Source organism: Canis lupus, chromosome 6 (genome assembly GCF_011100685.1).
Source record: "Canis lupus familiaris isolate Mischka breed German Shepherd chromosome 6, alternate assembly UU_Cfam_GSD_1.0, whole genome shotgun sequence".
Classification (NCBI taxonomy): domain Eukaryota; kingdom Metazoa; phylum Chordata; class Mammalia; order Carnivora; family Canidae; genus Canis; species Canis lupus.
Genome location: NC_049227.1, coordinates 22395153 through 22422649, shown reverse-complemented (window position 1 = coordinate 22422649; position 27497 = coordinate 22395153). Strand labels below are relative to the sequence as shown.

Sequence of the window (27497 nt, the reverse complement as noted above, 5' to 3'; positions counted from 1 at the left end):
CAAAGGGGCACAAAAAAAGGACTTCTAACTTGGGTACTTTGCCGTTGTAGGGTTTCCACTCTACTTTGGGAAGTCAGGCAAATGGGCAGAGGGAGATAGCTGGGACCTATGGCAAACTAGGAAAGTATGTATGTAGGCATAGACTTGCATTTTGTCTTGCCTTTTTTTTTTTTAAGGAAAAAAACCACAAATCCGAATTTTTATGTGCGCTCTCTTGATTTTTAAGTGCTGTAAATGAATCCAAATTTTCCAAAGTGGGAGGCCAAGCAGAACACCCCCCTGCAGGATGTGTGGCCTTGACCTGTTTGCTGGGCGTTCTTCCAACCAGCATCCTTCCTCTCACCAGACTTGAGGGTCCACTATTTTAGGCCCTGAGAAATGCAGCAGTGAGCAAGCCAGACAACCTTCTTGCAGAGCAGGGGGGGGGGGGGGGGGGTCCTGGTCCTGTGCTTCTCAAACATCAGCATGTGTGGAAATCACCTGGCAGTCAAATTGAAAAGCAGATTCCTGAGTTAGGATGTCTGGGGTAAGGCCTGAAATTTTCTCCCTAACAAGTTCCCAGGTGGTGGTAATTACTGGTGGTCCCTAAACCATATATGCTTTGAGTAGAATTGCTCTGTATTCCGGAGCGGCTTAGGTGTAGCTACTATACCTGCCATGTAAGTGCATCTGTCTGACAAGCTCCGTGTTTTTACTTGGGTTTCAGCTTATTGGGGCGTATGGAAGAGAGTTGAGGACATCGGAGGCGGCTGCCTAAGGCTGCCCTGCCAGGTCTCTATTCTAAAGAGTTTATATTCTAGAAGGCGGGGGTGGAGGAAGGTTTTAAGGAAAAGCTTCCTGGAGGAGGTGCATGGGAACTGCAGGAAACTCTCCGGCAGCCCAGCCGAGAAAGGAAGAAACGCGAACTCCGCCTGTCTTCGGGCCGGGTCTCTGCATCCCCACGCCGGGTACGGTTTCCCAGGCACCCCACGTGTCTGCCGTCCGCGAGTCCCTGTCAATCAAGTTACCCCTGGGCTGGGTACGGGTTTAAAGGCAGCTGCGGTGCGGAGCGCTCCCATCGTGCCGCGCGGCGGGCGGGTTTGGATTTTAAATCCCCGCGGCCAATCAGTGGCGCGCAGGCTCTTGTAACGTTCCCGGCGCCGCGTTTGAATTCGAGGAGGAGCGAAGCGGTGCCAAGCCTCTGCCCAGACCCTGCTAGGTCCGCGGGCAGATCCGGGAACATGAGTGCGGCGGCAACTGCAGGGAAGCTGGCGCGGGCACCAGCCGACCCAGGGAAAGCCGGGGCCCCCGGAGCTGCAGCTCCCGGGGCTCCGGTGGCCGCTCCGCCGGCGAAAGAGATCCCGGAGGTCCTAGTGGACCCGCGCAGCCGGCGGCGCTACCTGCGGGGACGCTTTCTGGGCAAAGGCGGCTTTGCTAAGTGCTTCGAGATCTCGGACGCCGACACTAAGGAGGTGTTCGCTGGCAAGATCGTGCCTAAGTCGCTGCTGCTCAAGCCGCACCAGAAGGAGAAGATGTCCATGGAGATCTCCATTCACCGCAGCCTCGCTCACCAGCACATCGTAGGCTTCCACGGCTTTTTCGAGGACAGCGACTTCGTGTTCGTGGTGCTAGAGCTCTGCCGCCGGAGAGTGAGTGTCGCTGCCTGGGGACCGGGGCTGGGAGCTCCGGGGGCTCGGAGCTGCTAGAGAGGAGGTGCTGGGGGCCTCGAGCTAGGGATTGTAAAGGTCTTGAGGAGAGGGGAGAGGGTGCTTGGCACTTGGAGCTGCTAGGGGAGGGAGTTCCGGTTCAGTGGCGCCGGGGTCCTGCTGCTGCTAGAAAAGGTGCTCCTGGACGCTAGATTTTGAGCGGAGAGGGGGTGGCTCAGGTCGGAGGAGAATCCTGGGAATGGACGCAAGGCTTCCGGAGTTGCTAAGGGAGGAGTCCCGGGTAAGGGGTGCTGAGGGTGCGGAGCTTCCGGAGCAGGGTTGGTTGGGTGGGGGAGAGGGCTTTTGGAGCCAGACTTCAGAGCTTCCGGGAAGAGAGGCGGCTAGAAAGGGATCTCCTGTTGCGAAAAAGTTCGGGGAGGGATACCAGGGACTCCGAACTTCTGAGGAGTGGGGCTTGAAAAAGGCTTTCCAGCTGGGAGGCTTTGGAGGGAGCTAGTGGGAGAAGGGGTGCTGTGAACGGTTGTGGCCAGGCTTGATTAGGGGAGAGGACAGATCGGAGCGGTCCTGGAGAAGGAATGCAGGGGAGCGTCCTGGGCTGCCCTTAATGACAAGCCCTCCCCCATTGCCTGGGTACGGGCTCCCCATTCCACCTCTCTTTCCCCCCCACTCAGTCTCTCCTGGAACTCCACAAGCGGAGGAAAGCACTGACTGAGCCCGAAGCGCGCTACTACCTTCGACAGATTGTCCTTGGCTGCCAGTACCTGCACCGAAACCGGGTTATTCACCGGGACCTCAAGCTGGGTAACCTTTTCCTGAATGAGGATCTCGAGGTGAAAATAGGTGAGTGCTAGGCCTTCAGGGGTGCTTGACACTCCCAGAAGCTGGAATGAGGAGGAGGCTGGGAGAGAGGAAGAGGATGGTAGAAGTCTGGGCTGTTGACTGCCTCCAGAATCCTCTTTGGCACAGAAATTTAAAACCTGAGAGCCCCAAGCCAGTATCTTACAGATGGATTTTTTTTTTTTTTTTTTTTTTTAGTGCTCCTACACAGTACTTTTTAAAAAGAATTTGAATTAGTTTCCATTTTTCAAATTGGGGTGCTCAATGGAAAAATTGGGATTTGGAGGTCCAGTTCTGAGACAGTATCCCCTCAAGCAGCTCTTTGCTGTACTAAAAAGTAGCTATTCCCCTCAGGCTCCTTTGGATTTGCCACAGTCCCAACGTCTCCCAGTTATTAACTCACAGACTTGCCTGATGGTCCTGATCTTTACTTGCTTGATCCGTAAGGGCATTTGAGTTGCCCTGTTTCCATCAATTCCCTTTTGGAACCATGGCCTTCCTTTCTGAGAGGGGCAAGAGGGACACTGGGAGGCCCTTCTCGGCCAGCATGGTGGGAGGAATGTGGGTAAGCCTTACTGCCTACAAGGAATACAGATTGGGACACAGGAATCAAATGACCCTGCTTCTTGACAGTCAAACCTGTACCAGTTTCTGCATTGACAGATGACAGAGGCTAGCAACTGAGTACCCCCTCTTCCTCCCTCTGTCCCAGGGGATTTTGGACTGGCAACCAAAGTGGAATATGACGGGGAACGCAAGAAGACCCTGTGTGGGACTCCTAATTACATAGCTCCTGAGGTGCTGAGCAAGAAAGGGCACAGTTTCGAGGTGGATGTGTGGTCCATTGGGTGTATCATGTAAGTTGGGAGTTGTCTCAGGACCCACTTGGCCTCAGCAGGGGCCCTTTTCGACATCTCACTGAGCTATCCTGTGGACTGCCTATGGAGAGGCTGCTCCAGAGAACAGATTGCCAAAAAAAAGCCTGACTTCCTTATCTTTTCTTGTCACTGGTATCCTGCAGGATTCCTGCAGCCTGGGCTGTGGGTCTGGGGAAAGGCTTGGGGGTGCGGTGGTCTGCACAAACCTGATGTAGGCCCTTGCTACTCTAAGTGTGGTCCACAGACCAGCATTCCCTAGGAGCTTGTTAGAAATGCAGAATCTCAGGACCCAGACTGCTGACTGGATCAGTATCTGGATTTTCACAAGATCCCTGGGTGATTTCCATGCACAATAGTTTGAGAACCAGTGATCTAGAAAGCGGCATTAGGTGAGAGGAATAAGGCCAGGAGTTACAGTTGGCAGGAGGAGGCCAGTCTGCCTCGATCAAGGCCTTCCAAGGTCGGTGAGTGGTGGGCAGAAGGTTGGGAGTTTTGGGGTTTTCTCTTATTTATTGTTGTTGGCCTGTGTACTGGAATGCTAGAAGTAAGTTGTGGCAATGGCTTTCCTACTTCTTTGCAGTGGAGCTTTTTCAGATGAAAACTTCAAGCCTTGAATACAGAACTATTAAAGTGGGACTCCTATAAATAAATAAATAAATAAATAAATAAATAAATAAATAAATAAATAAATAAATAAATAAATAAATAAATAAATAAATAAAAAAGTGGCACTCCTTCTGTAGGGACAGGTAGCCCATGTGCTGAGACCTGTTTTGTACTGATTGACAGCCTCTGGGGTCCTGGATTACTACAGGCCCTAGCTGAAAAGTCACTAGCCTTGAGAGTCCTGGTGCTATCATCTGTCTTCTCCTGAGGACTCATCCTGGCCCATGTCCTGGCTCCTGTGGACTTGAGGACTGTCCTCAGGGGCCTCAAAGTCAAGAGTTTCCAGATGTCAGGCCTCCCTTCTAGCCCTGAGATGATTCCTCCGGGGTGTAGGTTTTGGCTGGGAGCCTTGAGCTAAATCACCCCCTTTGTGCTTACAGGTATACCTTGTTAGTGGGCAAACCACCTTTTGAGACCTCTTGCCTCAAAGAGACCTACCTCCGGATCAAAAAGAATGACTACAGTATCCCCAAGGTGACCAAAATAGTTTTTTATTTTTTATTTTTTTTTAAGATTATACTTCTTTATTCATGAGAGACACAGAGAGGCAGAGACATAGGTAGAGGGAGAAGCAGGCTCCTCTCAGGGAGCCTGATGTGGGACTCCATCCCAGAACCCCAGATCATGACCTGAGCCAAAGGCAAGATGCTCAACTACTGAGCCACCAAGTATCCCCCCAAAATACTTTATTATGTTTTTTGGGCTCCCCCCCCCAAAAGCTTTTTACTGAGCCCAGCCATATCCTGGGGACAGAGATAGGTCAACCCTACCCCTAGGGTAGACACAGAGCTTTAATGGATTTGTGTCTAAAATTACATACAGAACTTGACATATGTGCATAAAAACTTTGTTTCTAAGGGGAGAGAGTTTATAGATTCTCAGAGGTTGGGTTAAGAGCAAAAAATAAAAAAGTGCAGAGGGGAGCAGGAGGCAGACACAAAAATGCTACTTAACCTTCTAGATTTAACTAGGATCTACCAGATCACAGTGGGCAAATGGCCTGAATCTTTTGAACTCTAGTTTCCCATTAATAAAATGGAGTCACTATCTCTGGAGCAGCTTACAGGTGCCTTGTGTACAGTAAGCACTCACAGAATCCTGAACCACTGAATACAAAGTGGTGTGCATTTTTGCAACCACCAGTGTCCGTGCATTGAAAGGAATAGCTGTTTCTGGGGAAGCCTGACACAATGGCTGCTTTCTGGTTTGATATCCGTGACACATGTGAAGTCAAGGGCCCTAGCTCCTTACGGACAGACCGATGAAATCTATCACAAAGAGTCATTTAACTGTGGAAGGTTCAGAGGGTTTAGAGTGGGTGTGCAAGACTACCCTAATGCTTTGGTATAGGTGCTGGCTCTACCACCCATTAGGTATATATATTCTTAAGAAAGCCACTTACCCTCTCTGTTCTCCGTTTCCTCATCTGCAAAAGAGAGATGGTAAGAGATCGAGAGATAGAGACCTCCACTACTTAGGTGTTTCTGTGAAGGGTAAACGAGCTAAAACACATGACGTGCTTGGAACACTCTCCTGGCAACATAGTAAGTGCACAGCTAATGCTAGGCTGTTACTATGCATTTGACCCATGCTAGGTTATCTTCCATCAAATCCTAGTAGGACTCCAGGCTTGGTGCTATGTCCTTGCTCTCCAGATGAGGACACCAAGTCCTTAGCGAGTTGAGTTACTTGTTGCAGCTGGTGTTGGGATAATACTGGGGCTTAAACCAGGTCCTTATGACCCCACAGCACATTCTCAACTGTTACCCTGGTGGTGAACAACTTAAGTTAGGTGAGAACAAATTCAGGGGAAATCAAATTAATCAATTAATCTTGAGTCTCAAAAGGAAGGAGAAGTGATCATTCTCACGGCTTAGGTTGACACTTGTCAATTCAGTAAAACCAATAGTGGGGAACCTGGCAGATTTATGGCTATTGAACATGACTTATGTTGGCCAAGGTCCACAGTACCTTCATGGCAGCACTGCCCTTGGGTCCCCCGTCACAACCTGCTCACAGCTCTCTCTCTCTCTCTCTCTCTCTCTCTCTCTCTGCTCCAGCACATCAATCCTGTGGCCGCCTCCCTCATCCAGAAGATGCTCCAGACAGACCCTGCTGCCCGCCCCACCATTCACGAGCTGCTCAATGATGAGTTTTTCACTTCTGGCTACATCCCTGCCCGGCTCCCCATCACCTGTCTCACCATTGCACCCCGGTTTTCCATCGCTCCTAGCAGTCTGGACCCCAGCAACCGGAAGCCTCTTACAGTCCTCAATAAAGGTAAAAGAGCAGACCCCTAGAGAGAACCTAGCTTTGAGGATGGATGGCCCCCAGAGCCCAGGCATGCAGTAGGGCCCACCTCTGTCTTTGAAACCACAAACCTAACTCCTCAGGGCAAAATGCCCTTCTTCCCCTGGGCCGGCCCTAGGTGGACTTTAACTATGGCTGGGTCAGACCTGTCTTGCCCGAAAAAACTCTTAGCGTTAAATAAAATTCCTAACACCATACTTTGATGGTTCATTGAAAAAAAAAAAAAAAAACATGAAAAATTTCAAATACATACATAGGGCCTAATGCAGAACAGTCAGATTTTGTCACATTTGCTTCATCATTCCTTTTTTGTTCCTATGAAGTATTTTTGAAGTTAATTCCAGACATCTTGGTCATTTTACCCCCACATAGCATTCAGCATGTACCTCTTTAAAAGAACAGCCGTTTTCTTATAAAACCACACACCTTGCTTGGGTTGTCATTATGCCCAGTTAAAGGCCAGAAGTAGGAAGTACATACTTCATGGGGGAAAATTTTTTGAGTTTGTACTGCTATTTCTGAGTCACATTTTTTTCACCACATTATTTCATTTTTTTTTCACCACATTATTTCAATATTATTTCAAACTTATGAAAAGATGGAAGAATAGATAAAAGCTCACTTTTCTCCATGAATTAATGTTTTTCTTTTTCTTTTTCTTTTTTTTAAGATTTTATTTATTTATTCATGAAAGACATAGAGGGTGAAGCAGGCTCCATGCAGGGAGCTTGACGTGGGACTCGATCCAGGGTCTCCAGGATCAGGCCCTGGGCTGAAGGCGGCACTAAACTCCTGAGCCACCCGGGCTGCCCAATTAATGTTTTTCTACACTTTGTCTCTTTCTCTTTTATATGAAGTTGTGTGTGTGTGTGTGTGTGTGTGTGTGTATATCCATTTTTTTCCCCTGAACCACTTAAGAGTAAGTTATATATGTCCTGCCCTTGACCACTTAATACTTGTGTATTTCTTAAAAACAATATTCTTTCACATAACTATAGCACATGACACAGTGAGCAAGTTCTGGAAATTGAACACTGTTACAACCTTGTTTTGTCCACTGTGGAGTTAACACTTTTGTAATTTACGAATGTCCGATTCAAATACAATATTGTATTTCAATTACTTATTATATTTGAATTATATTTGAAATACTTTTTTCTCTGTGTTTCAATATATGAATTCATTTGTTTCTGTTGTAATCTAGTACTGTTTTTTTGTTTTTAATCTAATACTGTTAAGGGTTCCTTTTTTGTTTTTGCCATTTCTTTTTATTGGTGATTAATATCTTGGTCAGTTGGTTAGGGTGGTGTCTGATGGGTTTCTCCACTGCAGTTACAGTTTTTCCCTTTGTAATTAATACCTTGTCGGAGCTACTTTAAAACAATCCTGTTTTCTCCTCAAATTCTTGCATCCTTGGTGTATCTCCACGGATCTCATTATGACAATTGCTAATGTGTTTTTCTAATTTCTTTTTTTTTTTTTTAAGATTTTATTTATTCATTTGAGAGACAGATAGCGAGAAAGAGAGCACAAGCAGGAGGGAGGAACAGGCTCCCCAGTGAGCAAGGAGCCTAATGGGGGCTTGATCCCAGGACCCTGGGATCATGACCTGAGTCTTTCCAAAACCAAGAGTCGAATGCTTAACTGACTAAGCCACCCAGGCACCCTGCTAGAGTAAGGGTTTGTTTGTTTGTTTGTTTGTTTGTTTTTAAAGATTTACTTACTTATTTTAGAGACAGTGTGTGACTGGGGTGGGAGTGGGGACAGATAGAATCCCAAACAGATGTCCCTCTGAGCAAGGAACCCCACCAGGGGTGCCCAACACAGGGCTTGATCTCACTACCCTGAGATCCTGACCTGAGTCAAAATCAAGAGCTGGTCACCCAACCGAGCCACCTAGGCACTTCCTTGCTAGAGTTTTTGTTTTTGTTTTTTATTTTACTTATTTATTTGAGAGCAAGAAAGAACATGAACAGGGAGAGAGGGAGCCCAACATGGGGCTCAATTCCAGGACCCCATGATCATGACTGAGCTGAAAGCAGACCCTTAACTGATTGAACCACCCAGGTGCCCCTTTGTAGAGTTTTTTTGTTTTGTTTTGTTTTGTTTTTTCCTTTGTAGAGTTATTTTTTTTATTTTTTTTTATTTTTTATTTTTTTTAAATTTATTTATTCAGAGAGAGCGCGAGAGAGGCAGAGACACAGGCAGAGGGAGAAGCAGGCATCATACAGAGAGCCTGATGTGGGACTCGATCCAGGGTCCCCAGGATCACACCCCGGGCTGTAGGCACCGCTAAACCGCTGTGCCACCAGGGCTGCCCTTTTGTAGAGTTTTTAAAGCAAACCCAGATATCCTATTATTTCACATTTCAGTTCTTAGCATAGTTTTTTATTTTATTTTTTAAGATTTATTTATTCATGAGAGACAGAGAAAGAGAAACAGAGACATAGGCAGAGGGAGAAGCAGGCTCCTCGCAGGGAGCCGGATGGTGGGACTCGATCTCAGATCCTGGGATCATGACCTGAGCCAAAGGCAGGAGCCCAACCACTGAGCCACCCAGGTGTCCCCATAGCATAGTTTTTTAAGTTGAAAACCCTGATCTTAAAAAATATAAGACAAATTTCATATTCTACAAGGAGAACTAGCACATGTTGGTGGAAAAGGAGACATCAGAGCAATAAAGACAATAAAAATCATCCAGGCTTTTCTAAGTCAAAACCAATGAGAGAGAATCTCAAAAGTGTATCTTTTCAGACTCTTTGGACATCTGTATAAAATTTAGGGGTAGGAAAGAAAAATCTTATGTTTTTATCAAATGCCTGCCTAATCCATTTTGTTAATGAGCTATGTGCAATTAATTTACCAGGTCCTCCCATTTTCCTGGATTTTAATTCTTGGCTGGGCAGCTCTGAGCTGCTGCTACCTTTACACTATCTCTTGGAGTGACTGGTGGTATCCTTAAGGGTCCAGCTTTGGGGCAGAGGCCAGAGTGTCTGAAGCTCTTTGGTTGTGTGTGGCCATGAAGCCTTCCTTAAGGGCTTGGCTTGGCCCTTAAGGTATGAGTATCATGCTCCTGTCAAATGAGCATAGCAGCTTCCACTCTATAACCCAGCACTGACTCAGTTTACCCAAAGTAATGGCAGCTAAAATAATTTTTCTCTGGAGAGAACACCAGCTATGGCAGAGGGTCCCATGCCCCTCCCAATCTGCTGCCTTTGTGCTCAGCTAATGACTGTGTGTCATTTTCCTAGGCACAGAGAACCCAATGTCTGAGCGGCCTCGGGAGAAAGAGGAGCCAGCAGTCCGGGAGACCAATGAGGCAGTTGACTGCCACTTGAGGGATATGCTGCAGCAGCTACACAGCGTCAATGCATCCAAACCCTCAGAGCGGGGGCTGGTGAGGCAAGGTGGGCATGGTAGGGGCCCCGGGGTGGGGGAGTCCTGCACACCTGGAGAGGTTGGGGAAGTCTTACCTGGAGAGTGTCCAGGGCTCATCTAGGCCCCAGTCTCCATAATACCGTTAGTTCCTCAATTTTCTATAGATTAAAATCCACATGGGTTAGCCTGGCATTCAAGGCCCTGCCTGTCTTTTTCTGATTCATGTGGAACATGTGCCCCATCTTCCAGCACCTCCATATGCTATTCATACATCTACACATGTTCTTTCTGCTGTTCGGTGAATTCTTGCTTAGTCTTTAAGAACCTCAGGGCTCTTGCTTGTACTCTTGACTCTTCTTCTGGAACATACTTCCTCCAGATAAGTGCATGGCTCACACTCTTCTCCTTTGGAGTCTGCCCCAGTGTCCCCTCCATGACCATTTCCCTGGTCGCCCACTCCTAGCATATCTCATCCCCCTGTGTTTAAATTAGTGATTATAGCATGCACTGAACATAATGTTTTGTTTAGTTTTTAAAGATTTTATTTGAGAGAGAGAGCATGAGCAGGGGGAGGGGCAGAGGGAAAAGGAGAAGCAGACTCCCCGCTGAACAGGGAGCCTGACGCATGGCTCAATCCCACAGCCCTGATAAGATCATGACCTGGGCCAGAGTTGGACATCTAATGGACTAAGCTACCCAGGTGCCCCTTGACATTTTGATGTATTTGGAATTATGTATATTCTCACAATTTTTAAATCATTCAGAACCAAAAGATTAGATAATTTGTTGGCCACTGACTCTCACCTTGATAGAAGTAACCTAGACATTTTGTCCTCTGTCCCTATAATGAGACTGTAAGTTCCATGAAGGCTGGGTTTTATGCCATTGCTCACTGCACCTGTGACAGTGCCTGGCATAGGGTAGGCCTTTGGTCAATGGATGGACTGAAGAAATGAATGGAACTGGGTGCTCTGCACTGGAACCTCTTTCCTGTATTTTCCAGGGCTTGGTGATGGCAAATGTCCTGCTTGGCTCTTCTCTGGGGCCCCCAGCCTCTTGAAGGAGCCTGTGTGGGGCACCTAGCAGTCCTCCCTGGCATGGGCTGTCTGAGTGGACCAGAGGGGAAGAGGCTGGTGCTGACTAACCATCTGTCTGTTTCTGTCGCAGAGGAGGCTGAGGATCCCGCCTGCATCCCCATCTTCTGGGTCAGCAAGTGGGTGGACTATTCAGACAAGTACGGCCTTGGTAGGTTGCTTCCAGAATGAGCAGGTGGCTCAGGTATGGCCAAGTGACCTTTAAGCTATTCCAGGCGCTTGCCTTTTTTGGCTCCTTGGTCCTCTCCTGTCTCCACCCCAGAACTCCCACTTGCACCTCCCAGTGCCCCCCCCACCCCCCGCTGCTTCCCTCCCTTCCTGAGGTCTCCCTGCACCTACCAGGGTACCAGCTGTGCGACAACAGTGTAGGGGGTGCTCTTCAACGACTCGACACGCCTGATCCTCTACAATGATGGTGACAGCCTGCAGTACATAGAGCGTGATGGCACAGAGTCCTACCTCACCGTGAGTTCCCATCCCAACTCCCTGATGAAGAAGGTGAGTACCTGCTGCCCGCCGCAGCCTGATGTTGCCAGGAGGGAGCCATGTGCCTCAGGTTAGGCTCTAACTCTGGCCGTCCTCCCTCCTTTTCCAACCAGATCACCCTCCTGAAGTATTTCCGGAACTACATGAGTGAGCACTTGCTAAAGGCAGGTGCCAATATCACGCCCCGGGAAGGTGATGAACTCGCCCGGCTCCCCTACCTGCGCACCTGGTTTCGTACCCGCAGCGCCATCATCCTGCACCTCAGCAATGGCTGTGTGCAAATCAACTTCTTCCAGGTGAACCAGGGTCAGGGAGAGTTGGGGTGGGGTACCTGTGTCTGTCTGCAGGCTCCCAGAGTGGGGTGGGAAGAGAGAGGCGTGGGACCCGTCCTTGGCATCAGGCATCAGGAAGAGTGTGCCAGGGTTGGAGAGGGGCAGGAATCCCTCATCAGCTGGAATGTCTCCCCTGTGTTCCCCAGCATGCACTAGCAGCTGGGACCCTCAGGTCACTGGTAACTCTGTCCACCTGTCTTCCCTCCCATCCGTCACAGGACCATACCAAACTCATCCTGTGCCCACTAATGGCAGCCGTGACCTACATCGACGAGAGGCGGGATTTCCGCACGTACCGCCTGAGCCTGCTGGAGGAATACGGCTGCTCCAAGGAGCTGGCCAGCCGGCTCCGCTATGCCCGCACCATGGTGGACAAGCTACTCAGCTCCCGCTCGGCTGCCAACCGTCTCAAGTCCTCTTCATAGGCCTTCCTCCCCTCTGGACTGGCACCCCTTCCCACCCCCACAGCACCTTGGCCCGTACTGGTTAGCTTCCACAGTGCCATTTTCTAGAATGTACCCCCCCAGCCCTGGGGGCTGGGAAGAGCTACAGCACCCTTGCTGATGGGGGTCACCATGTAAGTTATTTTTGTACATGTTCGGGTGTGGGTTCTATGGCCCTGTCCCCCTCAACCCCACCATATGAATTGTACAGAATATCGCTTTTGAATCTGGGACTGTCTTTTCCTTGCCTTTATATACATTAAACACATGTGAATCTTCTTTTTCTTCTGTAGTCCCTGAGGATGCCTGGCTTCCGGGCTCTGGACATGTCTTTGCTCCAGAAGCCCCAGGCTGCCAAGACTCTGCCAGTCTTTTCTGCCACTGAGGCCCAACCCCTTGTATAGCGGCCTCAGCTCCCGGCAGCTCCTGGGCTTGGCTCCTTGGCCCTGGAGGCTGGTGGGTAGTAGGGCAGGAAGAGGCTTTCAGAGGCACAGCTCCTCATGGCACCGTACGTGTGCAGCAGCAGCCGCGGGAAGCGAGTTGTGAAGTACTGGACGAAACTGTCAGGGATGTGGCCTAGCGCCTGCCGTACCTCAGTCGGGAGCTCCCTGTAGTGGTGCTTCTGGAGGGAGGTAGAGCAGAGAGCCCCTGCTCAGCTGTGACCTGGCTGCCCCATAATCCGGGCCCCACTCAAACCCTAGAGCACACCTTGTTCCTCATAGCACGGAGCAGGTCTCGCACTGACGTTCCCTTATACGTCCGGAACCTTCTCAGATCTGTGGGAGGAAACTCCTTGGCAAAGCTGGCCCCACTCAATTTTCCTCAGTCTCCCAGACCCACTCTGAGCCTGGCCTCTACCTGTCTGCAGTGGTACAGAGATGTGCTTGTGCCAGTTGCACCGGACCACCGTGGAGCCTCCTGCCTCCAGCGCCATCACCAGGGCCCCTTGCTCGGACTCCTTCTCCAGCCAGTCGCTGACATCCTAGGACCCGATAGAGTTCTTGAGCCTCATGACCAGTTTCAGAGGCCACAGGGCCCAGGAGTGCCCTATGACTTGGGGGGAGCAAAACAGCAAAACTTATTGCTTTAGGATAAGGAATATTGCCCCTTGGGTACAGCTTCTCAGTGCCATGTCTCCCATGCCAGGTCTTCATCAACCTGTGAGGTGTAGGTACTGTTGCCCCTGTTTTACAGATGAGCAAACAGGCTCAGAGGCATAAAGTCCCTTGGTCAAGGTCACATGAGTGGGATGGGCTATCTGGGCACTGGTGTAGCATGAGTGATAACTAGGGCTGAATCTAGGGTTGAATGGCCTGGGGTCTGTGTCACATAGGGGTAGGGGCAGGGGTTGGAGGCTGGGGCTGGGAAGTCTGGTAGTGAGCAGATGAGTGCCAACATGGCAGTGTAGGCCCCAGCTTGGTTCAGAGAAGGAGCTGGGCTTTCCGGAATAGGTAAACAAGTTCTCTTTCCCTAACCACTCTGGCTTCCCCTTATCATTCAGCACCCAGACCTGGGGACCTATCTGGGGCCATCCCCAAGATTTTCCTCTGACCTGGAAGAACTGGAGCTGCTTGGCTCTGCTCCAGAAGAAGGGGTGGGCAAGCACCTGATGAGCAGAGGGGCGGGCCTGTGGCAGGGGGCTCAGCATGACCTCAACCAGGTTCCTGGCGACCACCTTGTCTGTAGGGGCAGATGGGAGCAATGGCTTCAGGCCCACCTGGCCCTATGCCCTGTTTCCTCCCTTCTCTGCCAGGCCCAGTCCTGCCTCACCATGGGCCTCTTCCTCCAGGTGAGTCAGACTGGGAGTCCCTGCAAGGATGTTTGCCTGGCGATAAAGACTCTCTCCAAACGGGTGGTTGCCACCAGAAAGCACGTAGTAGAACACACAGCCCGCAGAGAAGATGTCCACTGCGCTTGTCTGGGGGCCAGAGAGACCAACATAAGAAGGCAGTCCCCGCTTCCAGGAAGCCTGCCTGGTTCAATTCTCCCACGGGCTGAGACCGTAGTCACGGCTTTGGTTCAGACTAGAACTCGAGGACGCTTCCTGAGCACTATCTCCTTGACCTGAGGTCTCCTCCCCTTTGCAGCACTGAAAGGGGCCCATGATTTTCATCCAAACTCTTTGCCCCACTGAGCTGCTGGTGCACGTGTGCAAGCTGTATTCCTTGAGGCCTAGCAGGTAACGAGTGAGGGAGGCTGGCCAGGCGTGAGGGAATGAAACGGCAGTGAAAACCCTTCTGTAGCGCAGGATTTCTTAACCCAGTTTCTATTGACATTTGGGGCTGGATTATTGCCACGGGGGTCTGTCTGCATTGTAGGGTGTTTAGCAGCTTCCCGGGCCTCCACCCACCAGATGCCAGTTGCCAGCCGCGATTCCCCTGCCAGGTATGACAACCAAGAATGTCTATAGACAGTGCCCAGTGTCCCCTGGGTGACAGCCACTGCTCTAGGTAAGAAGGGATGAACCACGCCACTCTACAGATGAAGAGACAGGCTTGGCCACAGCAGGAGGGGCACGGGGCCAGGGCTGGGGCTGTGACTCACGGGACTGTCGGAGGGCAGGAGCTGTAGGAGCTCCGGGGCCATCCAGCCCTCCGTGCCGGGGATGCCCGAGCGGAGGCTGAAGCTGCAGCGGCCAGCGGGCAGCTTCTTGCAGAGGCCGAAGTCCGAGAGCACCACCCTGCCTCGGCCGTCAGGCCCGTCAGGCCCCGCGATGAGGACGTTGGCCGGCTTCAGGTCCCGGTGCACTGGGAGCAGAGCAGGGCTGAGTGGGGCGGTGGGGGGCAGGGCCAGGGCCGGGGGGCGGGGCCGCGCGGAGGGTGGGCGGGGCGGCGGCAGGGCCTACCTATGTGGAGGGAATGCAGGTGGGACAGGCCGGACATCAGCTGCTGCAGCGCCGTCACGGGCTCCAGGCCCCAGCGCTCCAGCTCTGGGTTTTCCACGTACTGTAGAGGCGGGGGACAGAGCGTCACTGTGCAACCTGGGACCCCGCCACCCCCCACCCCCCCACCGCCCCTCTGAGTCCCGGCTCACCTCCTGCAAAGAGGCTTGGCAGAGCTCCAGGGCGATGTAGTGGAACTGGGGTTCCCGCTCCGTACAAAAGTAGCGGAGCACATTGGGGTGCCTGTCTGACTCCTGCAGCAGCTGGACCTCCCTCCGGACCAGGCCGAAGCATTCACGGAGCAGCCGCTTGACAGCCACTGCCCGCCCCTCCAGCTGGCCCCTGGGAGGATCCGAGAAGGAAGACAAGGAAAAGGCTCCCTCCTGCACCCACCTCCGGGAGCCTTTGGAAGAATGGCCCTCAGAAGGACAGTGGCGCAGAGTGCCCTGAGCGCCCCCTCTCCAGCCGGGCTCCTAGCTACCTACTCACCGGAAGACAAACGTCCCGCCTGCCCCGCGGCCCAGCACGTCCTTGGGGTTGAAGGAAATCTTGCCCACCACGGTGAGCCGCTCAGCTGAAGGGAGAGGATGGGGCATGGTCTTGGGGAGGCTCTGCTCAGTCCACACCATCCCGCCCCCTAGGCCTTTCTCTGGACTCCCAGCCACCCACGCCCAGCCTGGGGCTGCCACTTCGTGAGCTCTTGGCAAGTTACTTAACCCCTGTGCCCTCGGTTTTCTCATCTGTAAAGTGGGACTCGTGTTGATGATCCCACGTGGTGACTGTGGATTAAATGAATGAGTGGGGGGAGAGCTGCTAGATTATCTTCCTCGTCATTCTCCCTCTTCTGGTATTTTCTGCCCAGATTTCTTTATTTCCTCTGCCACTCTCCCCACCTCCACGAGTTTTAAATAAACTCTTTTCATTGAGGAATTGGCTTCAGACAGGAAGATGGGCTTGGCAGCTGGCAGCATGGTGAGGGTGAGTGCAGTCCCCAGAAAGATTGCAATGGGAGTGGGGTAGGAGGGGGCAGCACTGAGCATTTGCAAAGCTGTCTCAGAGTTAGTTCTAGGGCAGCAGGGACCCCCCGGAATGCGTTGGTTTCCTGTTAAGAAGGATGGGGTTGGCTCAGGTGGGCCGAGGTCTGTAGACTTGGACAATTACTGCTCTTCCCTTTGGGTAGCTTGGGAGACACCTCTCACAATGAATGCCCCAGGCATGTCTGGCCAGGCTATGTGCCCTGCTCAGCTCCAAGGGACACCATTCATAGAGCTCAACGTACATGGCGCCCCCAGAATTGTGCAGTACAGGTCCTGAGAACACTCTACTCAGGAAGAGCTGCCCACTTGAGTCTCTGCAATTAGCGCTGGGAAAAGCAAATGAAAATTAGCATCAGGATCTGTGAGGAAAGTACCAAGCTGTCCCTCAGTATCGCTCTGGATTATTTTAGTAAAAATTCCCTCAAAAAAAAAAAAATTCCCTCTCATCTGTCAGCAAGATGCAGGAAGTAACCTAGATTTGTGTACCCTGGCCTCCAGAGAATGGCTGGGCTCAGGGCCTGGAAGCTTAGGGAGGAATGGGCCTGTTTCTGGCAGCTTGGAAGGCAAGGACAGAGTTGCTGGGGTCTGATGGACTCTGGCAGTGAGAGGTGAGTGTGGACTCAGGTGGCAAGGAGTGAATGAAGGGCAACAGCAAGAAAACCCACAGAGTGCTTTGATGAGAGCCATTCTGGGAAAAGATTCAGCTTGAGTCTGACCCCCAAGAGATGAGCATTTCAGGATGCAGTGGGTATTATATGGACCCACTCAGAGACAGTAAAGTGACAAGAACTGCAACACCTCAGGGCTCAGGCCCATTCTCAGGTGTGCTTCGAAAAGAGCCAGCCCCTCGGGAAGGGGATTCACAGAGTGAATATAGGCATGAATGCTGGGAGCAGCATGGAAGCATCAGGCCAAGCATGGGTGGACTTCGCCTGAGCTCAGGGCACAGCAGCATGGCTCCAAGACCTGAGGCAGTGGTCTGACCAGTGACCAGGAGGTGCCAGCAGTAGTTCCTGCAAAGGACTCAAGGCCAGTCCATCCCAGAGCCAAAGAAGCAGGAGTAGCCTGGACTAAGCATGGGAAAGCCCCCCTGCGGACACCAGGGGAAGCTTTAAAGGGCTAGTTTATGGGGTCTAGTTGACAAGAGAAATTTTTTTAAATGTTATTTATATCAAAAAAATGTTATTTACTTATGTGACAGAGAGCAAGAGAGCACAAGCAGGGGAAATAGCAGAGGGAGAGGAGAAGGCGGCTCCCTGTTGAGCAGAGAGCCTAATGCAGGGTTCTATCCCAGGACCCCGGGATCATGACCTGAGCCAAAGGCAGATGCTTAATGATTGAGCCACCCAGGCACCCCAACAAGAGAAATATTTAAAAATAAAAAGTCCTGGGCAGCCCAGGTGGCTCAGCGGTTTAGCGCTGTCTTTAGCCCAGGGCCTGATCCTGGAGACCCAGGATGGAGTCCCACATTGGACTCCCTGTGTGGAGCCTGCTTCTCCCTCTGTCTGTGTCTCTGCCTCTCTCTCTCTCTCTCTCTCTCTCTCTCTCTGTCTCTCACATGAATGAATGGATAAAATCTTTAAAATAAAAAAATGGAAAGTCCTAAAGAGAGGGGGTAAAAAAACCAAAATGAGACCTAGGTAACTTACTAGTACTGTTACTGAATATGTTAAACTAACACAAATAGTATTAACGTCACTCAAGACTGATTTAATAATAATGATTCTGGTATGATTCTCTCATAATGAGGTGATACAATGAGGTGGGTGTTATTCCCATTTGACAGATGAGAAAACCGAAGCTCAGAGGAGGAAAGCAACCTGTCAAACTGAACAGCTGGTGGAGTTAGATCTATACTCAGTTCTATCTGCATCCAAGAGTCCTTGAGAGTAATGACAAATAATGATGGCAGACATTTCTAGAGTGCTTAACTACATAGGAGGCTGTAAGTCCTTTCTTATTAACTCAGGCTTAATCACTGGACTATAGTGGCTTCTAATAAACCTGAACTTTGAAACTAAACCTGCCCCCTCTTTTCTCTTTCCCTGACTCTGCCCTTTCCTGTTCATTCAAGCTCACCGTCTGGGTCTTCAACTGCCTGGGCTTGCTCTGGGGAATTTGGAAGGCTCTTCTGGCCCTGTGAGGTGGCCCCTGATGGCAGGGGCTGAGCATTGTGTGAGATGTGAGGAGGATCTGCGGGTGCCAGGAGGGGCTGCTGAGGGTGTTGCTTCTCCACCAGTTGCTGCTGTTGCTGAAATACAGGGCCAAAGAGGGCTCAGCCCTGGCTAGGTCTGCCCAATGAGGGACCCAGTAGTGGTGCCTGAGACAGCCTCACACTGGACCATTAACCTACAGAACACAGTAGCAGGGGCTCAGGGAGCTGCTGGAAGGTAGGGAGCAGAATCGGAGCTGGGTGAGGGAGAGAACTGCTGAGAGGTCTTGGAGAGGACAAGCAGAGCTCCCCCAAGGAAGACCCTAAGATGGACCTGAGCTCAGGGGCGATAGGCTTACCTGCCTCATTAGGAAGATGATCCACCCTCCCAGAAGGACAGCAGTGAGGCTAGCTGCCAGCAGGTCTTGAGGTCCCAGCCCTGGATACAAGTCTGGGGTTTTCTCTTCAGGATGCGGCTCCAGGTTCCAAGGTTTCTCACCGGCTCAGGCTCCAGGAGCTGAGGACAAAGGAACTTTCACTCTTAGAACACTGTGGAACCCCTAACCCTTCTCCATCATCAGTACAGGGCGGCTGGGCTTAGCTAAAGGGGTAGGTGCGTGATTAGTCTACGTGGTGGGAAACGTGGTGCTCTCCGTGGTGCTGAAACATCGTGGTGTCGCAGGAGTGTGGTCTTCAAACCTAGCTGATGATCAACATCTCCTGAGAGGGGCATCATTAAAATACAGATACTCTTGGGAAATCTCCAAAAAATTCAGATATCCGGGCAGCCTGGGTGGCTCAGCAGGTTTAGCGCCACCTTCTGCCCAGTGCTTGATCCTGGAGACCCAGGATCGAGTCCCACGTCAGGGTCCCTGCATGGAGCCTGCTTCTCCCTCTGCCTGTGTCTCTGCCTCTCTGTGTGTCTCTCATGAATAAATAAATAAAATCTTTAAGAAAAAAAAATTCAGATATCCATCTCCAGTTCAGTGGGGCCTGAGTGGGCTCCCAGGAGACACTGATGAGCAATCAGGTTTGAAAATTACTGCTCCAGGTCATGGCTTGTCTTCTCTCTCTCTCTCTCTCTCTCTCTCTCTCTCTCAAGATTTACTTATTTGAGAGAGAAAAAGAGACAGAGGGAGAGGTGGTCATGGCTATTCTAACCTTGAGTCACTAGGTCACTAGCGATTCTTTCCCAATCCTCTCCTAGGAGAGCATGCTTTTTTAGTTTTTCTGTTTACATTTCCTCATTTGATAAGTACTTTATAATTTTTACACTGAAGAAGAATTAAAACTGTGATTCCTATTTCACAATTTAGATAACCAATATCCTTTGACACTTCTAATATGTTTCTGGCAATAACAACATATACATATGTTTTTCCTCCAGAAAATTGTGTGACATCAATTGACCCACCCTCAGATGTTACTCCTAGAAGCCTGAGGGAAAGGTCCAACAGCTGCCCTCCCAACCTGCCAAGTCTCCCCCCTTCCCCAATTCCCATGCCCTCTGCCCTTCTAGTACTGACCTCTGGGAAGAGGGCTGGGGCCTGTGTGCTCTCTGAGAGTCTGTTCTCAGCAGTCTCACTCCTTGGGGTGGGATGCACTCTTAGCATGGTGGTGTGCAGGACTGGGGGTGGCTCATGGTGTCCTAAGAGGCAGAGCAAAAGTCAGCTGGCTGAAGATGACCTCAGCCTGTCACTCAGAAGTTGGGCTCATAGGTCCTTCATCTTCAAATTTGAGCCAGAAGAATCTCACCAATGAGCAGCCACTGGCTAGGGAGGGTCACACTGCCTGAGGGGTATTTAACAGCAGTGCTAGGTGAGCCCTCTCGTTCTCCTGAGACTTGGAGTGTCACTTCTTCTGTGGTGGGGCCATCCATGGGGGCCAGGGTCAGTCTACGAGGCTATGGCAAAAGATAGAGAGTCATGAGTGAGGGAGCTCCTCTTCTGCCCCGTCCCTTCTTTCCAGCCCCTCAGAGACCCCTTCTCACCACTAAGGCCACCCCTGTGTGAACGAGTGCTTTAGAAACATAGAAGCCAGTCTCATCTTTCCCCACATACAGTGTCATCCTAGTGAGGGAGAAGAAAAAAGGGGAGAAGGATGAGTGATGGTGGTGGGTAGTTTCAGTTACCACTGTACCCATGTCTTTGTATTGTCCCCTCCCACATTGACTCTGGGCTTAGCCACCTGACTTGCTTTGGACAATGAAACAATAGAAAATGTGATGCAAGCAAAAGCTTGAGAAGTGTTCGTGCACTGGAATTTGTCTTTTCATGTTGTTCTCACAAGACCACCATGTGAGGAAAGCCTGGCTAGTCGGCTGGGGCATGAGAGACATCATTTGACATCCCCTAGGCCAAATAGTCCACCAACTATGATATAGTGGAGAGAGGTCATCCTAAACCATCCAGGCTCAGCCAAGCCACCGGATTGCCCAGATCAGAAAACCACCCAGCTGACCCACAGAATCCTGAAAAAAAATTAAGTGTTCATTGTTTTTAAGCTCTGCGTTTTGGGAGTGCTTTGTTATGCAGCAAAAGCTAGGTGATACAAACTCTATAGTCAAGATTTTTTAAGATTTTGTTTATTTAGTCATGAGAGACACAGAGAGGCACAGGCAGAGGGAGAAGCAGGCTCCATGCAGGGAGCCTGGGGTGGGACTAGATCCCAGGTCTCCAGGATCACACCCTGGGCTGAAGGTGGTGCTAAACCACTGAGCCACCCCAACTGCCCTGTAGTCAAGATTTCTTTCTTTTTTTTTTAATATCTTGGGTAGATGGCAGAAGTTAGTGCCATTCTTTTTTTTTTAATTTTTTTTATTTATTTATGATAGTCACACAGAGAGAGAGAGAGGCAGAGACATAGGCAGAAGGAGAAGCAGGCTCCATGCACCAGGAGCCCGACGTGGGATTTGATCCCGGGTCTCCAGGATCAGGTCCTGGGCCAAAGGCAGGCGCCAAACCGCTGTGCCACCCAGGGATCCCTGTAGTCAAGATTTCTAAATCTATGTCTAGCCCAGACCTCTTTCAAGAGCTCAGCTCAAAATTTTTTTTAAAGATTTTATTTGGGGCGCGGGCGGCAAAAAAAAAAAAAAAAGATTTTATTTATTCATGAGAGAGAGGCAGAGACACAGGCAGAAGGAGAAGCAGGCTCCACGCAGGGAGCCCGACATGGGACTCCATCCCGGGTCTCCAGGATCAGGCCCTGGGCTGAAGGTGGTGCTAAACCACTGAGCCACTCGGGCTGCCCTAGAGCTCAATTTTCTAAACCTGAACTTGTCCCTTCATTCCTTAGCTCTTTCTCCTCTAGTGTTCCCTATCTCTGAGAATAACAGCACCCATGTGCTTCTAGAAGCCTGCACAATGACCCTTGACTCCTTGCCCACAATTACCAAACTCTTCTGATCACCAAATTCTTATTGTTTTTCCCTCTTCAGATCTCTTACTTTCTACTTATTTCCATTTCTAGTGTTTCCACCCTACTCCAGAAGGTCTTTATCCCATGCCTGAATTAATGCAATATTCTATGCACGGGCACTTCCTAGCTACACCACTCTGATATTCTCCACACTCCAGCCAGAGTTGTCTTTCTAAAATGCAAAGATGATCAAATCACTTCTTTGCTTAAAACCTTCACACGACTTTTCCTTAGCCTCAGGAGAAAATGTCCAAACCATTTAAATTATCCTGCAAGATCCCTGCTATACACCCTCAGACCTTATTCCCTGTTCAGATCTATGGTCTAGCTTTATTTAATTTATGTTCCCTGACTGCCATGCTCGCTCGCTCTCTCTCTTGCTTCCTGTTCATCCTTCAGGTTTCAATTTAGATGTCCTTTTCTCCAGGACATCTAAATTGAAACCTTATCATCTGCTGTTATAATTGCCCTCTTCCACACTTGTCTCCCCCACTAGACTCAGATTTCTGTAGGTAGGAAACGCTGGCTGTCTAATTGTACTTCCAGAGCCTAACAAGTGACTGGTACACAGTAAGAACTCAATCAATATTTGTGCAATGAAGTCAATGAATGGATAATCCCTGATTTTCCCAGTCTGTCTCCTTGTTCCCTAAAATGGGGACTCTAGGGCATTCATTCCTATAAGGGTTAGAGTTAGTCTTTAAGAATCAATAAAGCACAGCACCTACCAAGCAGAGCAAGCTCCATCCGTACCCTGGAGTGGAGACCCAGAGGCCCCCTGTAGGCCATATTGTACCCTAGAGTTGCTGAATAGCAGGGCTCTCCAGAAGGTCCTGGGGGCACTGTGGGGGGTGGGGGTGCTGGGCACTGGTTATTTGCCAATCAGTTTAGTAAACAACCAGTTTGAAATATTCTGGCCTGGGTTCAGGCTATATTGGTGTGTCATGTTTGAACATCACATCTGCGCAAAGGGCTCCTCCCCAGTCCCCAGGGATGGGTACTTACAGAAGTTGAGTGTCCAAGGCAGAGAAGACAGTAGCCGTGTGCTGGGGGCCTGAGGCAGGCAGTCGGATGTGGCCCCAGCGGAGGGCGAGGAAATGCAGGGTGTCCCGAGCCAGCGTGAGATGGGGTAGCTGGCGCAGGCTGTCCTGGTGCCAGGCGTAGATTCCCATCACCGGCATGCCCAAGTCCTGTGTCCACAGCACTGCCCCACTTCCTGGGTCCACGGTGAGCAGCAGGCCCATCCCACAGGATGTCAGGTGGCTCATATCTGCCAAGAAAGATGTCTGGGAAGATGTGGTCAAAGAGCTCTGACCTGAGGCCTCTCATAGCATCTTGGGGTGGTGGTGGGAAGTTGCACTGAAGGTAGGCCACTGGGGGGGGCACTCAGGTGTGTGGGGGTCAAGTGAGATCCCCTGGAGGGTGCTGAGGACATGGGAAGTTCAGTCAGAGTGCGCCAGGTCACTTTGATCTGTCAGGGGGTCAGTCAGGGTCAACTGGGGAGCTGTGTAGGATGTGGGGTTCAGTCAGGGCCATCCAAAGGTGACTTAGGTGTGTGAGTCAGTCCAGATGGCTTGAGAGAGGTCACTTGGGATGTGGGGTAGTCAGTGATGGTCTCATTGATGTCACTCAGGAGAGGTCAACCAGGGGCAGCCTGGAGGCCTGTGGGTCACTTGGGAGTCATTTAGAGTGTGAATGGGATTAGTCAGGGGCCCCAGGGGTATCAGTTGTGATGTGTCAGGGTTACTTGCATGGATTTTTTTTTTTTTTTTACTTGCATGGATTCTTATGCAAAATGATGAGGTCAGGGTATGAGGGGTGGCTAAGGGGCACCTGTAGGGTCATTCAGGCAGTTGGGTAGGTCATAATACCAAGAGGGTGGTCAGAATTACCTGGGGGAGGTTAATCTGGGGGGAGGTCACTTAGGGTTATCTCCCAGGGGTCATTCAACTTTGGGGGTCAGTTAGGACATGTGAGGACTCATCAGAGTGTTCGAGGGTTGCCTGCGGTCACTTGGGACAAGGGGGCCCCCAAATGGCTCAGCTTATTTGGAATACAGAAGGTCCCCTGTTAAGGACTGCTTGCGGTATGGGAGGGTCAGGCTGGGTGATGAGGGAGTCACTTAGGGTTGTCACCACGGGTGTGTCACTCAGAGTGTGGTGGGGCTTGGTCGTGGGTGCCACCCAGGGTTCCCTGAGTTGGAGAGCTTGCTCCAAGGCTGGAGCCAGAGAAGGGAGGCACTCACATTTCCCGGGCAAGCTGTCCATGGGGGCTGCTGAGTAGCGGCGGTAGGTGATGTTCCAGCGCAGAGCCGGGGCCCTGGGGTCGTGCATAGTGACCGTGAACTCTGCCAAGGCCCAGAAGCAGGGTTACCAGGAATGCCCATGTGATACTCCTCTCATTTCCTCCCCAGGGGCTGTCACTGTACACCCGTCCTAGAGCCCAGAGTCTGTGAGTTTCACAGTCTGGGTCACTGCTGTACCCTCGGCTCCTTGCTTCGTGCTCAGGGCAAGGTGTGTTGACTGACAGATTGACTGGCCTGGATTCAGCTTGGAAAGCAATCCCCAGGCCTGGACAGCACAAAAGAGGGGGCTGGCTGCCCACAGCTTGGGGAGCAGCTGGGGCCTGACTCACGTGTTCGGCCGATGTAGAGGCGGGGGGTAGGGGGACCCTCTGTGGTCAGTGTCATCTGTGTCTTTCCTGACTCTGGGTCCACCACAAACCAGGCATCCTGCTTCCGGCCTGTGGAGGTGGAAAGTGTGCCAGCCCTCAAGATGGCCCGGGGCAGGGTGTGCAGCCTGCTGTCCTGTGCCAGCTGACAAGGTCCTTGTCCCTGGCAGACCTGGACCCACCCGCAGGCTGGAGAGAGGCGCTTACCCGTGTAGAAGACGCCGTCAGAGCTGCGACACGGGGAGGCGTGAACCAGCTCGGGGATGGTAAATGGTAGCTTCTGAGAAGGAACATTTCCAGGAAGGAGTAAGAGCAGAAGAACATGTACAACCCACTCATGAGGCACAATTATTATCATTTTCATTTTCCAGAGAGGGTAAGTGACTTGACTGTGGTCACACAGCCCCCTCCGTGCTCTGGCTAACAGAAGCCCAGGCCCTCTCCCATCCCAAACATTGTAGGAAACACACCATTAATCCCTGTTGTTTCTGGGTCCCCAAGACGTACAGACTGCCATCAGCTGGGTCTGAGAGAAAGGCTGTCCTGTGGGGCAGAGGGGAACAGGGGAGGGTTAGGCACATGCTCCCTGGTTTCATAATGACCCTGTGTCCCTCTGTCTTCCCCACTATTAGGAGCCCACCTTGCGGGAGGCATCACAAAGCTCCAGAAACAAATCTCTTCCTTGCTTCCAACATGCCCCTGCCCCTCATCCCACCAAACTCCTTCCAGACAACTGCAGCTTCCCCATCTCCCAGATGCCCCCTCCTTCAAAGACCACAGGTCCACTTACTCGGTGACGTACATTGGCCCTTGGATGATGGGATCTGTGGGTACAGGGACACGGAGCATGAGTCACCTCCTCCAGACTCCCCGCTGATAAGCATAGTCCTATTCATTGTGTGCGTACTGGGTGCCAGACACCGAGCCAAACATTTGACATTCATGTAATGTAATCCTCCCAAGAACTCTGTGAAGTAGGGTCATTACCTTTGGCCCCATTTTAGAGCTGAGGACTCAGAGTCCTCAGAGAGGTGACTCAGAGACTCAGGTGAAGTGAATGTCCCAAGGCCACACAGCTGAGAAGTGTGCAGATGTGCTGCGCTGGGCTCTACCCCAGGCTCATTTCTCCTCTGCCATGGGACCGCCACCCCTTACTCACCATCCTTCAGCGTCCACTTCAAGTCCCCTGTCTGCTTGTTCAGTGCGTGGAGACTTCCATCCAGGGTGGACACTAGCAGGAGGCTCTCTGGCCTGAGGGTCTGGACCTGAAGTGGGAAACAAAGTCACCTCCTCTGAGGAGCCTGGGTCCATCCCTTGTCCGCACTCCATGCAGGGCTACCTGTGACTCCCCTTCTCGAAGAAGGGGACAGACAAAGAAGGAAGCATGATTGGGGAAGCTGCTGACTCCCTCCAACCCCATTGATCTCCTTGGCCCTAGACAGGAGTTACAGCAGGAGCTGGGGGACCCAGCCCCCATGGTGTCTAAAGTCTCTCCTCGGGATGCCTGGGTGGCTCAGTGGGTGAGCGTCTGCCTTTGGCTCAGGTCATGATCTGGGGATCCTGGGATCGAGTCCCACATCGGGCTCCCCTCAGATGCCTCTCTCTCTGCATCTCCCATGAATAAATAAATAAAATATTTAAAAAATAATAACAAAGTCCCTTCCCTACCCTTCAATTCTTTCTGGTTTTCTAAAGAAGACGGAGGACCTTTACAAATGGACTTCACAGCCTCCCTATGAGGTGGGTGCTATTGTTTCCAGGATGTACAGATGAGGGAGAGAGACTAAGGTCACACAGCTTAGGTCCTTAGCCTAAAACCAAGCAGAAGAGGTACCTGAACCACCATGTCTCTGATTCCAGTGCCTGGTCTCTTACTCGTTTGCCACCCTGTCCGGCTGTCTTGGGATGACCCCTTCTGCCTCCCCACACCAGCCCAGCTGCTTTTGGTGCCAGGCTCCAGGGGTCCTCTGGACCAAGGCTCTGGGTGGCCAGGGGAGGGAGGGAGGGCTGGAGCTGCTCTTTCGTCTAGCCCCTACTGGGCTAACTCACCTGCGCTCGCCCCTCCTTGAGCAAACAGGGTGAGGCTGAGCGCCCAGCAGGAACCCTAACATCCGGGTGCCCCAGCCACACCCCTGCAAAAGCCACATCCTGCTTCAGGACCCTCAGGTTTGGAGCTGAGCCAATGGTTTTGGTGGCGAGTCGGAAAACTGCCTCCTGGCCCCTCTCTTTTCGCAGCCTGCTTTGTGGTCTGAGAAGAAGCTGCAGGCTGGTTGCCCACAGTTGAAGTAGCTTGACCATCATCACGTCTACAAATTTGTTTTCAATTCGCTCATTTTTAACATTGGATATATTTCAATTTTAAAAAAATCTAGATTTCTAATTTCTCTCATTTCTACTTTTTCTAATTTTTCTAGAAACACACCTGCTCTGGCCACCCTGGGCTCACAGCCCTACTTGGCAGCCATGGGTGAACCCCCCAGCCATGCACCGCAGGGGGATGGCATGAACAGCCAACACTCCATGGTCCCATTAGCTGTTCTGGGGGCTCCAGGCTGAATGAGTGGATTCCAGTCTGGGCGCCTTTGCCTTCTGCTGCATTTCTGTAAAACTGGACTCTTACCTCCTGGCAGGGCTGGACAGGAACCCCCACACCTTCTCCTTATTTATCCCAGAGGCTCTGAACCCAGGGTCCAGTTGTGGACAAGGGAGACTGGCTGTGAACCGGCCTGAATTTGTAAAACTGGGTGTGGGGGTTCATTTCTCCACAGAGGATTAAGTTGACCTTTGTCACCGCAGGGGATCCCAGGACTTTTAGGACGCCAGGCCCCCCAGCCCAGGCTGTTCTGCACCTGCACCCCCGCGCTGCAGGAGGGGGCGGCTGTTCGTGCCTGTCCAGGCTGGCACAGCTCTCCAGCTAGGTCATCGTGGGGCAATGGGCAACGCCCCCCCCCCCCCCCGCAAAGCTAGGAAGCTTTTCCTGGCCAGGGTCCGACTTGGGACCCCTTGGAGCCAGAAGAGGGCAAGGCGCTCCCCCCTGCCCCAACCTTGGCGGGCCCTGCGGCCGCCCCATTTCTCACCTGTGGCCCCGGCGTCCGGAGCAGCACCGCGAGCTGGAGCAGGAGCCCGAGGCGCAGCGGGGGCCACGGGCCGCACCCCATGGCCGGTCCCTCGGCGCCTCCAGGGGACAGCAGGGCCCCCAGCCTGGCCCGCGGGAGACTCCGCCCCCGGGCTGGGCCACTTGGGTCCTCAGAGGCCGGGGCGCAACCTCAG

General features: G+C 51.6%; 2 protein-coding genes across 2 annotated transcripts; one reads left to right on the top strand and one right to left on the bottom strand.

Moving 5' to 3' along the window:
* The first annotated feature begins 524 nt into the window (after nucleotides 1-524).
* On the top strand, nucleotides 525-12349 carry PLK1 (polo like kinase 1). Its single transcript, XM_038540029.1, is given in 11 exon segments — nucleotides 525-1628; nucleotides 2318-2486; nucleotides 3196-3340; nucleotides 4408-4501; nucleotides 6088-6307; nucleotides 9589-9744; nucleotides 10883-10960; nucleotides 11152-11177; nucleotides 11179-11307; nucleotides 11409-11591; nucleotides 11846-12349. Coding segments are annotated over 11 exon segments (1815 nt in total). The 5' UTR covers nucleotides 525-1220; the 3' UTR covers nucleotides 12053-12349.
* On the bottom strand, nucleotides 12290-27497 carry ERN2 (endoplasmic reticulum to nucleus signaling 2). Its single transcript, XM_038540030.1, is given in 22 exon segments — nucleotides 12290-12692; nucleotides 12779-12846; nucleotides 12929-13052; nucleotides 13623-13750; nucleotides 13841-13988; nucleotides 14615-14817; nucleotides 14916-15015; nucleotides 15104-15293; nucleotides 15441-15525; nucleotides 18068-18239; nucleotides 18500-18672; nucleotides 19663-19788; nucleotides 19896-20043; nucleotides 20131-20209; nucleotides 22563-22827; nucleotides 23803-23904; nucleotides 24192-24299; nucleotides 24435-24507; nucleotides 24698-24770; nucleotides 25018-25051; nucleotides 25387-25492; nucleotides 27305-27497. Coding segments are annotated over 22 exon segments (2799 nt in total). The 5' UTR covers nucleotides 27386-27497; the 3' UTR covers nucleotides 12290-12479.